Here is a 15,618-nt window from a genome sequence, read left to right as displayed (position 1 = left end):
CAGGTGGGACTAGTGTAGCTGGGACACGTTGGCCGGTGTGGGCAGGTTGGGCTGAAGGGCCTGTTTCCATGCTGTATCGCCCTATGACTCTCGATGATCTCAGACTTTGTACCATCGTTCATTTATGAGATATAGGGAAATTGGCATATTGTCGAACAGGTATTTTGAAATGCCCACTGCCCTCGAGTAGGTGGTAGTGAGTACTTGATCTTTATAGAGTCATAGAGTCTTACAGCATGAAAACAGGCCCTTCGGCCCAACTTGCCCATGCCAACCAAGATGTCCCAGCTACACTAGTCCCACCTGCCTGCATTTGGTCCATATCCCTCCAACCCTGTCCACAGTCTTAGAATAAAGGGGAGGCCATTTAAGACTGAGGTGAGAAAAAACTTTTTCCCCAAAGAGTTGTGAATTTGTAGAATTCCCTGCCACAGAGGGCAGTGGAGGCCAAATCACTGGATGGATTTAAGAGAGGGTTAGATAGAGCTCTAGGGGCTAGTGGAGTCAAGGGATATGGGGAGAAGGCAGGCGCGGGTTATTGATAGAGGACGATCAGCCATGATCACAATGAATGGTTGTGCAGGCTCGAAGGACCGAATGGCCTCCTCTTGCACCTATTTTCTGTTTCTATGTTTCTATGCATCTATGTCATCATTCCGCATCACATAGAAACATAGAAAATAGGTGCAGGAGTAGGCCATTTGGCTCTTCAAGCCTGCACCGCCATTCAATATGATCATGGCTGATCATCCAACTCAGTATCCCATACCTGCCTTCTCTCCATACCCCCTGATCCCTTTAGCCACAAGGGCCACATCTAACTCCCTCTTAAATATAGCCAATGAACTGGCCTCAACTACCTTCTGTGGCAGAGAGTTCCAAAGATTCACCACTCTCTGTGTGAAAAATGTTTTTCTCATCTCGGTCCTAAAGGATTTCCCCCTTATCCTTAAGCTGTGACCCCTTGTCCTGGACTTCCCCAACATCGGGAACAATCTTCCTGCATCTAGCCTGTCCAACCCCTTAAGAATTTTGTAAGTTTCCGCGAATTTTTCGGTGACCTGATACATCAGTCAATGTCCCTGGCAGTTGTCGCAAAAATCGGCAAATGGGACAAGCCCTTTAGATTAAACTCTTAGGGCTAACGGAATCAAGGGACATGGGGAAAAAGCAGGAACGGGGCATTGATTCTGGATGATCAGCCAGACAGTCTCCTCTGTCAAGCTTCTCAAGTTTACGGACGACACAACCCTGATTGGACTGATCGAGGATGGGGAGCAATCTGCCTACAGACAGGAAGTGTCACAGCTGGTGTCCTGATGCCATCGCAACAACCTGGAGCTCAATGCTCTTAAGACAGTGGAATTGATTGTAGACTTTAGGAGAGCTCCCCCTCCCCTCACCCCACTCACTGTCAACAACACCACAGTCACATCTGGGGAATCTTTTAAGTTTCTGGGAACCATCATCCCCAAGGACCTTAAATGGGAGGCGACCATCCACAGTCAAAAAGGCACAACAGAGGATGTACTTCCTACAGCAGCTGAGGAAGCACAATCTGCCACAGGCAATGATGGTCCAATTCTACACGGCCATTGTAGAGTCTGTCCTCACCTTCTCCATCATGGTCTGGTTTGGCTCAGCCACCAAGCACGACATCTGGAGGCTGCAGCGAATCGTCCGATCAGCAGAGAAGATTATTGGCTGCAACCTTCCCCCCATTGACGAACTGTACACTGCAAGGGCCAGGAAGCGAGCGGGCAAGATCATCTCTGACCCCTCTCACCCTGGCCACAAACTCTTTGAATCACTTCCCTCTGGAAGGCGACTCCGGACTGTCAAAGCTGCCACAGCCAGACATAAAAACAGCTTTTTTTGTACGAGTAGTTGCTCTGCTCAACAACCAAAAATCTGTAGCCTCCCTTTGCTCTGGTATTTTATTTAATTCACATGTTAAATCAATAATGTTTTATTATTAATGTTTAATGTTTTATGTGTCATTCGTAACTGTCACTGTATGTCATGTTGTCACTTGCGGGCGGAGCACCAAGGCAAATTCCTTGTATGTGAATACTTGGCCAATAAACCTATTCATTCACTCAAGATCATATTGAATGGCGGTGCTGGCTCGAAGGACCGAATGGCCTACTTCTGCACCTATTTTATACGTTTCTGTTTTTTTCTATATACTTCGGTACACGTGACAATAAACTAATCTATACTGAACTGGATAGGACAGGTTTGGAGGGATATGGACCAAGCGCAGGCAAGTGGGACCAATGTAGAAACATAGAAACGTAGAAAATAGGTGCAGGAGTAGGCCATTCGGTCCTTCGAGCCTGCACCGCCATTCAATATGATCATGGCTGATCATCCAACTCAGTATCCTGTACCGGCCTTCTTTCCATACCCCATGATCCCTATAGCCACAGGGGCCACATCTAACTCTCTCTTAAATATAGCCAATGAACTGTGGCCTCAACTACTTTCTGTGGCAGAGAATTCCACAGATTCACCACTCTCTGTGTGAAAAATGTTTTTCTCATCTCAGTCCTAAAAGATTTCCCCCTTATCCTTAAACTGTGACCTCTTGTTCTGGACTTCCCCAACATCGGGAACAATCTTCCTGCATCTAGCCTGTCCAACCCCTTAAGAATTTTGTAAGTTTCTATGAGATCCCCCCTCAATTTTCTAAATTCTAGCGAGTACAAGCCGAGTCTATCCTGTCTTTCTACATATGAAAGTCCTGACATCACAAGAATCAGTCTGGTGAACCTTCTCCGTACTCCCTCTATGGCAAGAATGTCTTTCCTATGTATAGCTGGGCCAATGTTGGCCGGTGTGGGCAAGTTGGGCCGAAGGGCCTGTTTCCACACTGTACCATTCTATGACTCTAAACTGTACTGCTAACAGGTCTCCTCTCAATCTCGGGCAGCCCAGGGAAAACATAACAGTGGCTCTCACTGACTGACGATGTTCAAAATGTGTGCAGAGTAGACTTAAAAGCAAAAAAAATCCTTTTAAAAGAAGCTGGACTATAAATCATAACAAATCATAACTTTTTGGCAGTGAGTGCAAGGCAGTAATTGAATCGTGAGTTTGCAGTGGTTTGCCTGATTTTCAGAAAGCTTTGATCAGGTATATTTGATGTCATAAGGAAAGTTGTGATTGAACTATTGGCTCGTGACCCTGCCAGACATCTGTTAATAACATGGAGACACAAGGAACTGCAGATGCTGGAAACGTGCATTGAACACAAAGTGCTGGAGTAACTCAGCGGGTCAGGCAGCATCTCTGGAGGACATGGGTAGGTGGCGTTTCAGGTCGAGAACCATCTTCAGACTGATTGTTTGTTTTTTTAAATATTTTATTTTATTAGAAGTACGTAGAGTCATATGGCACCAAAGTGCCTAATATATATTTTCATAATACATTTTATGTACAACTTCTTTTTTTTTTGTTACATGGAAAAAAGATGAGAATAAGAAAAAGTAGTTAGATAGTAAAGGATAGAAAGATGTGAAATATATAGTGTGTGAAGAAAGAAAACGAGTAAATGAAGAAAGTTGAGAGAGAAAATAGAGAAAAGAAAATAAAATAAAAAAGAAAAGGAGATCATTATTTATAATCTTGACCAACCCTCGTCCAGTCCTGAAACAGTTATTTTTTACAATTGTGTTGCACCATATGATTCCAAAAAAACGACGAATGGAGACCAACTCGTTATGAATTGGTCTGATTTATCCATTAGGAGGAATCGCATTTCCTCAAGATGAGCGGTGTCCAACATACTTGCAATCCACATTTTAAGCGTTGGTATTGATGTACCCTTCCAAAATTTAAGTATTAATTTTTTTGCTATTATTAAACCATAGTTAAGGAATAGATTTTGAGATGTGTTCAATTTATTCCCATCTTCCATTACACCAAATATAATCATTTCAGTATTAGGTTCCATTCTTGTCTTGAATAATTTTGTAAATATTTCAAAAATATAATTCCAAAATCTATAAAGTTTTATGCAGGAAACTAAGGAGTGTGTTATAGTTGCCTTTTGGGCTAGACATTTATCACAAGTGGCGGATATATTTGGATAAAATTTGTTCAATCTTGTTTTTGAATAATATAATCTATGTACAATTTTAAATTGAATTAGATTATGTCTTACATTAATTGAACATTTGTGAATATATATCAGGTATTTTTCCCATTTAATCTTTGTAATTTTTATCATTAATTTACCGTTCCCACTCTTCTCTAAGTACCTCTGTCGATGGTAGGTCTATATTTAGAATATTATTATATAAATAGGATATTAATTTTGTGAGTCAGCTTCAATATTCATTGCTTCTTCCAATAAGTCAGGAGTTACTTTTTGATATCCTTGTATATATTTTTTCATGAAGTCGCAAATCTGAAGATATTGAAAATATTGGTTGTTTTCAGACTGATTGTTTAAGAAGGAACTGCAGATGCTGGAAAATCTAAGGTAGACAAAAATGCTGGAGAAACTCAGTGGGTGAGGCAGCATCTATGGAGCGAAGGAAGAGGTGATGTTTCGGGCCGAGACCCTTCTTCAGACTGATTGTCGTCGTGTGGGGTGGGGGGAGAGAAAGCTGGTGAGGAGAGATGGGGGTGTGTGACAAAGCCTGGCAAGACCGTCACAATATGCTGGAGTAACTCAGCGGAACGGGCAGCATCTCTGGATGGAAGGGACGGGTGACGTTTCAGGTTGAGACCCTTCTTCGGTCTCGACCTGAAACGTCACCCAGTCCTTCTATCCTGTGATGCTGCCCGCTCCCCTGAGTTAATCGGGCATTTCGCATCTATCTTCGGTGTAAACCAGCATCTGCAGTTCCTTCCCACACACATGGCAAGCGATAGGAGGATGCAAGTGCAGGGCAGGGGATTTGATGGGCAGATGGTTGAACAAGGGCTAGTGATGAAAATGATGACAAAAGACAACTAAAGGGTGTTGATAAAGAGAAGAGTGACATAGAGTAATACAGCGTGGAAAACAGGCCGTTCAGCCCATCTTTTTGGGCCGATCAAACCCCGTTCAAGGATAGTCCGTGGATCACCAATGAGGTAGATAGTAGTTCAGGGAGCAGTGCTGAACTATTATCTGTGACCCTCGGACTATCCTTGATCGGACTTTGCTGGCTTTACCTTGCACTAAACGTTATTCCCTTATCATGTGTCGGTACACTGTAAACGGCTCGATTGTAATCATGTATTGTCTTTCCGCTGACTGGTTAGCACGCAACAAAAGATTTTCACTGTACCTCGGTACACGTGACAATGAACTAAATTCAACTCAACAGGTGAGGTGAAGAATGAATGAATGAATAGTTTATTTCGGTCATACTTTACAATCTGTGTGAATAACAACCAACACTGTATCCATTTCACACAATGTTCACATAATCAATGACCAAAAAAGGAACAGGCTGAAGCCACAAAGCTTATTTTTGCCTATCCTATAAAGAGGATTTGATGGGCGAATGGTTGAACGAAGGCTAGTGATAAAAATGATGGCAAAAGAGGACTAACGGAGACAAAAGGAGACGAATGAAAGAGGAATCAAGGGATATGAGGAGAAAGCAGGATTTTGAATGATCAGCCATGATCATATTGAATGGCCGTGCAGGCTCGAAGGGCCGAATGGCCTACTCCTGCACCTAATTTCTATGTTTCTACGTTTCTAGGAGTTATAGAGATACAGAGCGTGGATAACAAGCCCTTCGGCCCAACTTGCCCACACCGGCCAACATGTCCCAGTGTCCCTTGTGTAGATGGGTGCGATAGTGCTAATGTCCAGGGGTCGCTGGTCGGTCCGGACTCGGTGGGCCGAGGGGCCTGTTGCCACGCTGTATCTCTAAAGTCTGAGGTAAATCATTGAGTTTATACACTCCACTGGACAGTGGATGTTTCTACTCATCTGCAACAATCCAGTCGAGGATATCTGTGTTGATTTGTCCCGCTTGTTCTTGGTTTTGCAGAACCACGTCAAGGAAGAAAAGTCGTCCTTTCCCAATTCTGCCCGGACGGCAGGGTCGGCGCGAGAGTCCAATGGAAGGGCTGCTTCTGCCCGCTACCAGAATGACGGCAGAACCTTGGGCAAGGCCCAGGCTCAGCAAGATGACGCGCATGCTCCCCTTCAGAGAGACAGCCCACGCACATTCCTGTTGGATCTGGAGAACTTCCCTGACCTGTCCAAAGCCGACATCAATGGACAAAACCCCAACATACAGGTACAGTGCCAAATGACTTGAATCTTTCCACACCGTGATATAGATGGTAGAACAAAACAGCACCAGAACAGGCCTTTATGCCCACTATGTTGGTGCCACACATGATGCCAAGACTTCCTCCAGTTTGTCTTGACTGATCTACAGCATACCATGGCGGTGCTGGCTCGAGGGGCCGAATGGCCTACTCCTGCACCTATTCCTTCTCAACACAGCGCAAAGCACAACCGATCTAACCCACTGTGAATTCATCTCTGCTCTCGTTATACTGACAAAGAAAATGCACGTTTTACATCTCAGCGGATAATACCAGTCGCTATTTATAGTGAGTTGCTTAATATGCTAAAGTTCACATTCCTGCCTGCTCTGATTTAACAAAGCAGTCCACTTGGTTTAAAATAAACCGATTCAGTCAACAAGCGTGCAAAGACGGCGAGCCAAAATAGCAGAGGGCAGAACGTTAACCAAACCCATACTTAGAAATTAGGGCTGCACGATGGCGCAGCGGTGGAGTTGCCCAATTTCCATCCCGACTACGGGTGCTGTCTGTAGTCACGGAGTTAGTACCTTCTCCCCGTGACCTGTGTGGGTTTTCTCCGGGTGCACTGGTTTCCTCCCACGCTCCAAAGACATTGGGGCTTTGTAGGTTCATTTGGCTTTGGTAAAATTGTAAATTGCCCCTGGTGTGTGTAGGATAGCGTTAGTGTGCGGGGATCGCTGATCGGCGCGGACTCGGTGGGCCGAAGGGCCTGTTTCCGCGCTGCACCTCTAAACTCAAAAACTAGAATTAGAATTTAGAATTGAATGCTTTATTTTCGAACAGAATAAAAGAATAAAAAGCAAGTGTGAAAAAGCAAACTAAAAACCTAAACGTCAAAATACACTGATATTCGTCTGTGGTCTGAGGAAGGGTCTCGGCCCAAAACGTCGCCCATTCCTTCTCTCCATAGATGCTGCCTCACCCGCTGAGTTTCTCCAGCATTTTTGTCTACCTCTGTCTGTTGAAGTGTCAGGCTTGCAGATGCGTTGCCCAATCGACCATCTTTGCATTTCTGCATGAAAAATGCTGCCTTAGAAAACATCCAATGGTTTAAGTTGATTTCGTATTTAGCTTATTTAAAGAATTTTATAGGCTTTAAATGATAAACAGTTGCTTGCTTGTCGACTTGGTTGTCGGCCAGGCCTAGAATGTACTGGCTGCTGTGAGGACTAAATTACGATGCATGACTACACTCGATTTAACATACTTCACTCTTACTGTTTTACAGTTTCCAGTTCAGTTTATTGTCACGTGTACCGAGGTGCTGTGAAAAGCTTTTTGCCGCGCGCTATCCAGGCAGTGGAAAGATAATGCATGATTACAATCGAGCCATTTACAGTGTACAGATCCTTCTGAACCTTCTGCATTTTGTAGTCGGCAGGGCAGTACTCGCCAACTTGCATATCGCCAACTTGGACAGTTTTACATTTTTACCAAGCCAATTAACCTACAAACCTGCATGTCTTTGGAGTGTGGGAGGAAACCGAAGATCTCGGAGAAAACCCACGCAGATCACGGGGAGAACGTGCAAACTCCGTACAGACAGCGCCTGCAGTCGGGATCATAGAAACATAGACATAAAAAATAGGTGCAGGAGTAGGCCATTCAGCCCTTCGAGCCTGCACCGCCATTCAATATGATCATGGCTGATCATCCAACTCAGTATCCCATACCTGCCTTCTCTCCATACCCTCTGACCCCTTTAGCCACAAGGGCCACATCTAACTCCCTCTTAAATATAGCCAATGAACTGGCCTCAACTACCTTCTGTGGCAGAGAATTGTGTGAAAAATGTTTTTCTCATCTCGGTCCTAAAAGACTTCCCCCTTATCCTTAAACTGTGACCCCTTGTTCTGGACTTCCCCAACATCAGGAACAATCTTCCTGCATCTAGCCTGTCCAACCCCTTAAGAATGTTGTAAGTTTCTATAAGATCCCCCCTCAATCTTCTAAATTCTAGCGAGTACAAGCCGAGTCTATCCAGTCTTTCTTCATATGAAAGTCCTGACATCCCAGGAATCAGTCTGGTGAACCTTCTCTGTACTCCCTCTATGGCAAGAATGTCTTTCCTCAGATTAGGAGACCAAAACTGTACGCAATACTCCAGGTGTGGTCTCACCAAGACCCTGTACAACTGCAGTAGAACCTCCCTGCTCCTATACTCAAATCCTTTTGCTATGAATGCTAACATACCATTCGCTTTCTTCACTGCCTGCTGCACCTACATGCCTACTTTCAATGACTGGTGTACCATGACACCCAGATCTCGTTGCATCTCCCCTTTTCTGAAGAAGGGTTTCGTCCCAAAACGTTGCCTATTTCCTTCGCTCCATAGATGCTGCTGCACCCGCTGAGTTTCTCCAGCACTTTTGTCTACCTCTGGACGAGAGACTCTGTGCGTCTACACGACCTATTCCTCGATTCCCCCCTTAAGGCTTTCGAAAGGTTTTTCCTGCTCTTTAAACGAACCATGATGTTACTGAGGCTCAGTGGGTGCAGCAGCATCTATGGAGCGAAGGAAATAGGCGACGTTTCGGGTCTGAAGTCTGAAGAAGGGTTACGGGCCGAAACATCGCCTATTTCCTTCGCTCCATAGATGCTGCTGCACCCACTGAGTTTCTCCAGCATTTTTGTGTACCTTCGATCTTCCAGCATCTGCAGTTCCTTCTTGAACACAGAACATGTTACTGAGGAGAGAGAAAAAAAAAAACGCTCTCTGCAGATGCTGGAAGTAAGAAACAAAACAGGAAATGGTGTAAATACACAGCAGGTGAGTTAAGATCTCCAGAGAGAGAGGAACTGAATTATCATTTCGAGTCAGTGACCTTTCACGCCTTTGCTCTGTGCTTCAATGCTGCGGTTTCGTGCATAGGCAGACGAATTAGCATTAAGATTTACCAGACCCGGTGTCAGGGGGCTGCCTGCATTCACTGGGAGAAAGGGCTTGGGACTGCTGGAAACACTCATCTGGTCAGGAAGTATTAATGGTAAGCAAAACAGATGGCCCGACATCAGAGCGGGTGCAGTTAGTTATGCAAACACACAGTGTTCGTAAAGGCAGAGCAAAAGGAAAGAGAATGGATAGCAGCAGTCCAACGGTCAGTCTGACGAAGGGTCTCGACCCTAAACGTCGCCTATCCATGTTCGCCAGTAGATGCCGCCTGTCCCGCTGAGTCCCGCTGACTGTCCCACAGTACCAGCTAATTCAAGAGCTCTCCCGAGTTTGCCCTAATTCGAACGCGGAGATTTACGGGTAACGGCCGCTCGCAGTTACTCTGGGCTCTCGTGGACATTTTTCAACATCGTCACGAGTCTTCCCGAGCTTACCGCGTTTCCCGAGTACCTGCCGCTAGCGTTACGAGCCGCTAAGAGACGTCCCTGAGCTCCGACGTACCCGCTACGTACATTCTACGTGCTTACCACGAGTTTGATTTTTTTTTAAACTCGGGAGAGCTCTTGAATGACCTCGTACAGTGGGACAGGCCGTTTACTCCAGCATTTTGTGTTCTATCAATGGTTTAGTTGGAGGAAGGGACTGCAGATGCGGGTTTGTGCACCGAAGATAGACGCAAAATGCTGGAGTAACTCAGCGGGATGGGCAGTAGCTCTGGATAGAAGGTTGAGTATAGGTTTTTGTTTGTTTTAGAGATACAGTGCGGAAACAGGCCCTTCGGCCCACCGAGTCCACACCAGCCACCGATCACCCCGTACGCCAGCACTATCCGACACACACTCGGGACAGCTAACAATTTTTCCCAAACCCACTTAACCTACAAACCACGCAGTCTTTGGAGTGTGGGAGAAAATCGGAACACCCGGGGAAAAACCCACACAGGTCACGGGGAGAACGTACAAACTCCGTACAGACAGCACCCGTAGTCGGGATCGAACCCGGGTCTCTGGCGCTGTGAGGCAGCAACTCTACCGCTGCGCCACCGTGCCACCCTAGATGTTATGGTGACCTGGCAGTGAAGACAGTGAACCATGGAATCATTGATATGAGCTTGAGGCAGCAACTCTACAAAGATTCACTGAAGTGGCGTAGATGGGCGATCAGAGAAATGAAAGCGGGCGAGGATGAAAAACGGGAGACAATAGACAATAGGAGGAGTATGCAATTCGGCCCTTCGAGCCAGCACCGCCATTCACTGTGATCATGGCTGATCATCCCCAATCAGTACCCTGTTCCTGCCTTCTCCCCATATCCCTTGACTCCGCTATCTTTAAGAGCCCTCTCTTGAAAGTATCCAGAGAATCGGCCTCCACCGCCTTCTGAGGCAGAGAATTCCACAGATTCACAACTCTCTGGGTGAAAAAGTGTTTCCTCGTCTCCGTTCTAAATGGCCAACCCCTTATTCTTAAACTGTGGCCCCTAGTTCTGGACTCCCCCCCCCCCAACATCGAGAACATGTTTCCTGCCTCTAGCGTTTGTCCAAATCCTTAATAATCTAGTGTTTAAGAAGGAACTGCAGATGCTGGAGAATCGAAGGTACACAAAAAAGCTGGAGAAACTCAGCGGGTGCAGCAGCATCTATGGAGCGAAGGAAATAGGCAACGTTTCGGCCCGAAACGTTGCCTATTTCCTTCGCTCCATAGATGCTGCTGCACCCGCTGAGTTTCTCCAGCTTTTTTGTGTACCCTTAATAATCTCATGTGTTTCAATGAGATCATGTGGTCAGGATCACACTAGCATTCTGTACACTCAGAATGTCACCCAGTCAGGCCTCTGTGGTGCTCGGATTATTGTAGTTGAGGAAGTTGTAGCACCACGCTCACTATTGCCAGCCTGTAGCATACGGCTGACACCACCACCTTGATCGACTTGCACCAAAGCTGAGATGCCAGATATAATCACACTGACTTTCCTTGTAGAATTCCCCACGTTCTTCCCGACTCCCCTCCCTCATTCATTCCCTCCTTCCCCACTGTAGGCTTGTAGGTTAATCGGCCCTCTGTAAATTGCCCTCTAGTGTGTAGGGAGTGGATGAGAAAGTAGGATAACATGCAACAGGTGATCAATATCTGTAAACTAAGCTAAACATATCTAAACTAAACTAATCTAAACTAAACAAAACTAATATAATATAATCTAAGCGGAACTAAATTAATCCAAACTAAACTAATCGAATCTAAGCTAGACTAATCTTAACTAGTTTAATTTAGTTTGGAGATACAGCACGGAAACAGGCCCTTCGGCCCACCAAGTCCAGGCCGGCCAGCGATCTCCGCACATTAACACTGCCCTACACACACGAGAGACAATCTTACATTTTTTTAAAAATACCGAGCCATTTAACCCACAAACCCGTACATCTTTGGAGTGTGTGGGAAGGGATTGCACAGAGGTACAACGAGATTTGGTATGCAGCTTCCATCCGATGTCATAACTTAATTAACTAAATATTTAGACACCCAGAGAAACAAGATTAAAATATAACAGTAAAACAGTATAAAGTGCAAATGTGTCTGTGTCGGGTCGATATGCGACGTGACCATCCGAGGGGGGGGGTGGGGGGCACTCAGCAGGGCCGGTTCAGAAGAACAGCTATAGCTCTGGGGATGAAGCTGTTCCTAAGTCTGGAGGTGCGGGCGTAGAAGGCCTTGTAACGTCTGCCGGAAGGTAGGAGTTCGAACAGACTATTGCAAGGGTGTAAGGAGTCTTTGTGAATGCTGACGGCCTTCCTGAGGCACCGTGTATAGTAGATGCCCTCCAAGGCTGGTAGCTGTGTCCCAATAATCTGTGGACGACGCGCTGAAGAGCTCTCCTCTCCGCCTCCGTGCAGCTGAGATACCACACAGAGATGCCATATGTCAGGATATCCAAACTAAACTCAACTCAACTCAACTCAGCTCAGCTAAACTAAATTAATTCAAACTAAGCTCAACTAAACAGGCCTTTCAACGGGACAAGCTACGTCTGAAGAAGGGTTTCGGCCCGAAACGTTGCCTATTTCCTTCGCTCCATAGATGCTGCTGCACCCGCTGAGTTTCTCCAGCTTTTTTGTGTAACCTAAGGCAATGTTCATGTTTTGATGTGCGGCGAGGCTTTCCAGCACCAGATACTAGCTGTGATCTGAGCCCACGTGAGCATATTGGCTTCTGAATGGCAGACAGAATGAGGAGAAGATGGAATGGCTGGTTTGAGGCGGTTCCAGTTGGCTGTGCCTTCTGGCAGATTCCTGGATTGAAGATTTTGTTAAACCATTCCGTTTGTTCGCGATCCTTTGATCCTACGACATACCTTGATCATGCTGGGTGGCTGGGTCTGCTCCTCCAGCTCCAACCAACAGAACATCTACACGAATGGACAGAGTAATGGGGCCGCACATCACGGAAGCAGGCCCTTCAGCCCACATTGCCCGTGCTGACCAACTTGGCACAGTGCGCCCGTCCCATTTTGTCTGCGTTTGGCCCATTGTCCTCTTAAACCTTTCCAATCCATAGGAAAAGGACACAGAGTGCTGGAGTAACTCAGCGGGTCAGGCAGCATCTGTGGAGAACATGGATAGGTGACGTTTCGGGTGAGAACTCTTCTACCAAAGATCATATAGCACCTTCTACAGACATAGTTGTCTATCCATGTTCTCCAGATCACCTATCCATGTTCTCCACAGATGCTGCCTGACCCGCTGAGTTACTCCAGCACTCTGTGAAACGTCACCTATCCATGTTCTCCACAGATGCTGCCCGACCCATTGAGTTACTCCAGCACTCTGTATTTTTTGTGTGTTAACCAGCATCTGCAGTTCCTTGTTTCTGCTATCTATACCCTCATTACCCTTGAGGGACATGGGTGAACTGCCTGGGGTGTTACAAGAAGACCCACCATTGTGTTGTGTCCATCATTGCTGAAAATCCCAGTTTAGATCCAGTATTGTTACATGTGATGGCCTGAAACATCATCTTTCTTTCTTTTAAAATATTTTTATTCGTTTTTTTTCCAAAAACATAAACAAAACAACAAAACAAAAGAATAAAGATGAACATAACAATGCATATTGATACATAGGGATCAGGATTACATTAATAACAGGTATAACCTAAATATGAGTCCAGTGTCAGAATACACAATTAATATAGACCTCCCCGGTCTCTATGTAAATATAGTCAAATCTTTAAAAGAAAACTTATATGTAGAAAAAAAACAAAAAGAAAAAAAAGGAAAAAAAGGAATAAACAACCCCTTAAAACAAGAATAAAAAAACTAAACAGAATCTGCGCTGCAAAGAATTTCAACAATTTAAGTCCATGTTTCTCGTCAAGTCATACGAAACATCATCTATCCACGTTTTCAGGAGATGCTGCCTGACGTGCTGATCTTGTGTTCTGCACAAGACAACAGCATCTGCAGTTCCTTGTGTCGCCATCTAGGAGCTTCAGAGAGATAGACTGACAATAATTTTTAGTTTTGTTTAGAGATACAGCGCAAAAACAGGCCCTTCGGCCCACTGGGTCCGTGCCGACCAGCGATGCCCGCACACTAACACTATCCTACACACTCACAATTCTTACATTTATGCAAACCTGTACGTCTTTGGAGTGTGGGAGGAAACCGAAGTTCTCGGTGAAAACCCACGCGGGTCACGGGGAGAACGTACACACTCCGCACAGACAGCACCCGTAGTCGGGATCGAACCGTGGTCTCCGGCGCTGCATTCGCTGTAAGGCAGCAACTCTACCGCTGCGCCAGCGTGCCGCCCTTTGTGACTGCCAGTCTGAAGAGACGTCACCCATTGCCTCTCTCCAGGGATGCAGCCTGACCCGTTGAGTTACTCCAGCACTTTGTGTGTCCGCCTTCTACCGCTGGCGCCTGTAGACGTGCGCATTGCGCCCTGACGTAGGTTGTCTTCCCCCGTGCAGGTGACCATCGAAGTGGTGGACGGGACGGAGATGGAGGCGGAGAGGGACCTGCGCAAGGTGGCCAAGCCCAGCTGGCCAGGGCCCTCGCCGGGCTGGCGGGGCTGGTGGCAGAAGACGGCAGCCACCGCCTCGGCGCACGATGGCGGCGGCGGCGAGCGGGCCGAGGACAGCAACTTCCTGAACCCCGCCGGCAGCTGGGACCGCGGCACGGTGACACAGCGGCGGTGGGAACCAGAGGGGCAACCCGAGTATGGTGAGTCCGCATTCCTCGCCCCTCCCTGCCTCGCCTCGCCCCGCCCCGCCCCGCCCCGCTCTGCCCCGCCAGACCCCGCCTCGCTCACTCACTCTGGGCAACAGACGATCAGTCATAGAGTGATACAGTGTGGAAACAGGCCCCTCGGCCCAACTTGCCCACATGGGCCAACAATGTCCCAGCTACACTAGTCCCACCTGCCTGCTCTTGGTCCATATCCCTCCAAACCTGTCCTATCCATGTACCTGTCTAACTGTTTCTTAAACGATGGGATAGTCCCAGCCTCAACTACCTCCCCTGGCAGCTTGTTCCATACACCCACCACCCTTTGTGTGAAAAGGTTACCCCTCATATTCCTATTAAATCTTTCCCCCTTTCATCTTGAACCTATGTCCTCTGGTCCTCGATTCCCCTACTCTGGGTAAAAGACTCTGTGCATCTACCCGATCTATTCCTCTCATGATTTTGTACACCTCTATAAGATCTCCCCTCATCCTCCTGTGCTCCATGGAATAGAGACCCAGCCTGCTCAACCTCTCCCTGTAGCTCACACCCTCTAGTCCTGGCAACATCCTCGTAAATCTTCTCTGAACCCTTTCAAGCTTGACAATATCTTTCCTGTAGCATGGTGCCCTGAACTGAACACAATATTCTAAATGCGATCTCACCAACGTCTTATACAATTGCAACATGACCTCCCAACTTCTATACTCAATACTCTGACTGATAAACGTTGGGATAGTCCCAGCCTCAACTACCTCCTCTGGCAGCTTGTTCCATACACCCACCACCCTCTGTGTGTAAAAAGTTACCCCTCAGATTCCTATTAAATCTTTTCCCCTTCACCTTAAACCTATGTTCCCTAGCTTAAACAGGCAAAACTTATATTCACTGGAATTTAGAAGGATGAGAGGCGATCATATAGAAACAGATGAAGTTATTAAAGAATTGGACAGGTTAGATGCAGGAAAAATGTTCCCGATGTTGGAGGAGTCCAGAACCAGGGGCCACAGTTTAAGAATAAGGGGTAGGCCGTTTTGGACTGAGGCGAGGAAAAACCTTTTCACCTAGAGAGTTGTGAATCAGTGGAATTCTCTGCCACAGAAGGCAGTGGAGGACAATTCACTGGATGTTTTCAAGAGAGAGTTAGATAGAGCTCTTGGGGCTAACGGAATCAAGGGATATGGGGGGAAAGTAGGAACGGGGTACTGATT

The 15,618-nt window shown here is 46.4% G+C and overlaps 1 protein-coding gene across 1 annotated transcript in view; it reads left to right on the top strand.

Annotated features, from left to right (window-relative positions):
• The window catches only part of ism1 (isthmin 1), an 81,004-nt gene that overhangs the window by 48,520 nt on the left and 16,866 nt on the right, over positions 1 to 15,618 (top strand). The window contains exons 2-3 of the mRNA XM_055638915.1: positions 6,003 to 6,254; positions 14,152 to 14,404. Of these exons, the coding sequence (XP_055494890.1) occupies positions 6,003 to 6,254; positions 14,152 to 14,404 (505 nt within the window). The remainder of the gene's footprint in view (positions 1 to 6,002; positions 6,255 to 14,151; positions 14,405 to 15,618) is intronic.

This window comes from Leucoraja erinacea, chromosome 8 (assembly GCF_028641065.1).
Source record: "Leucoraja erinacea ecotype New England chromosome 8, Leri_hhj_1, whole genome shotgun sequence".
NCBI lineage: Eukaryota > Metazoa > Chordata > Chondrichthyes > Rajiformes > Rajidae > Leucoraja > Leucoraja erinaceus.
Note: the sequence above shows the minus strand (reverse complement) of the source record. Positions and strands in the feature narration are given on the sequence as shown.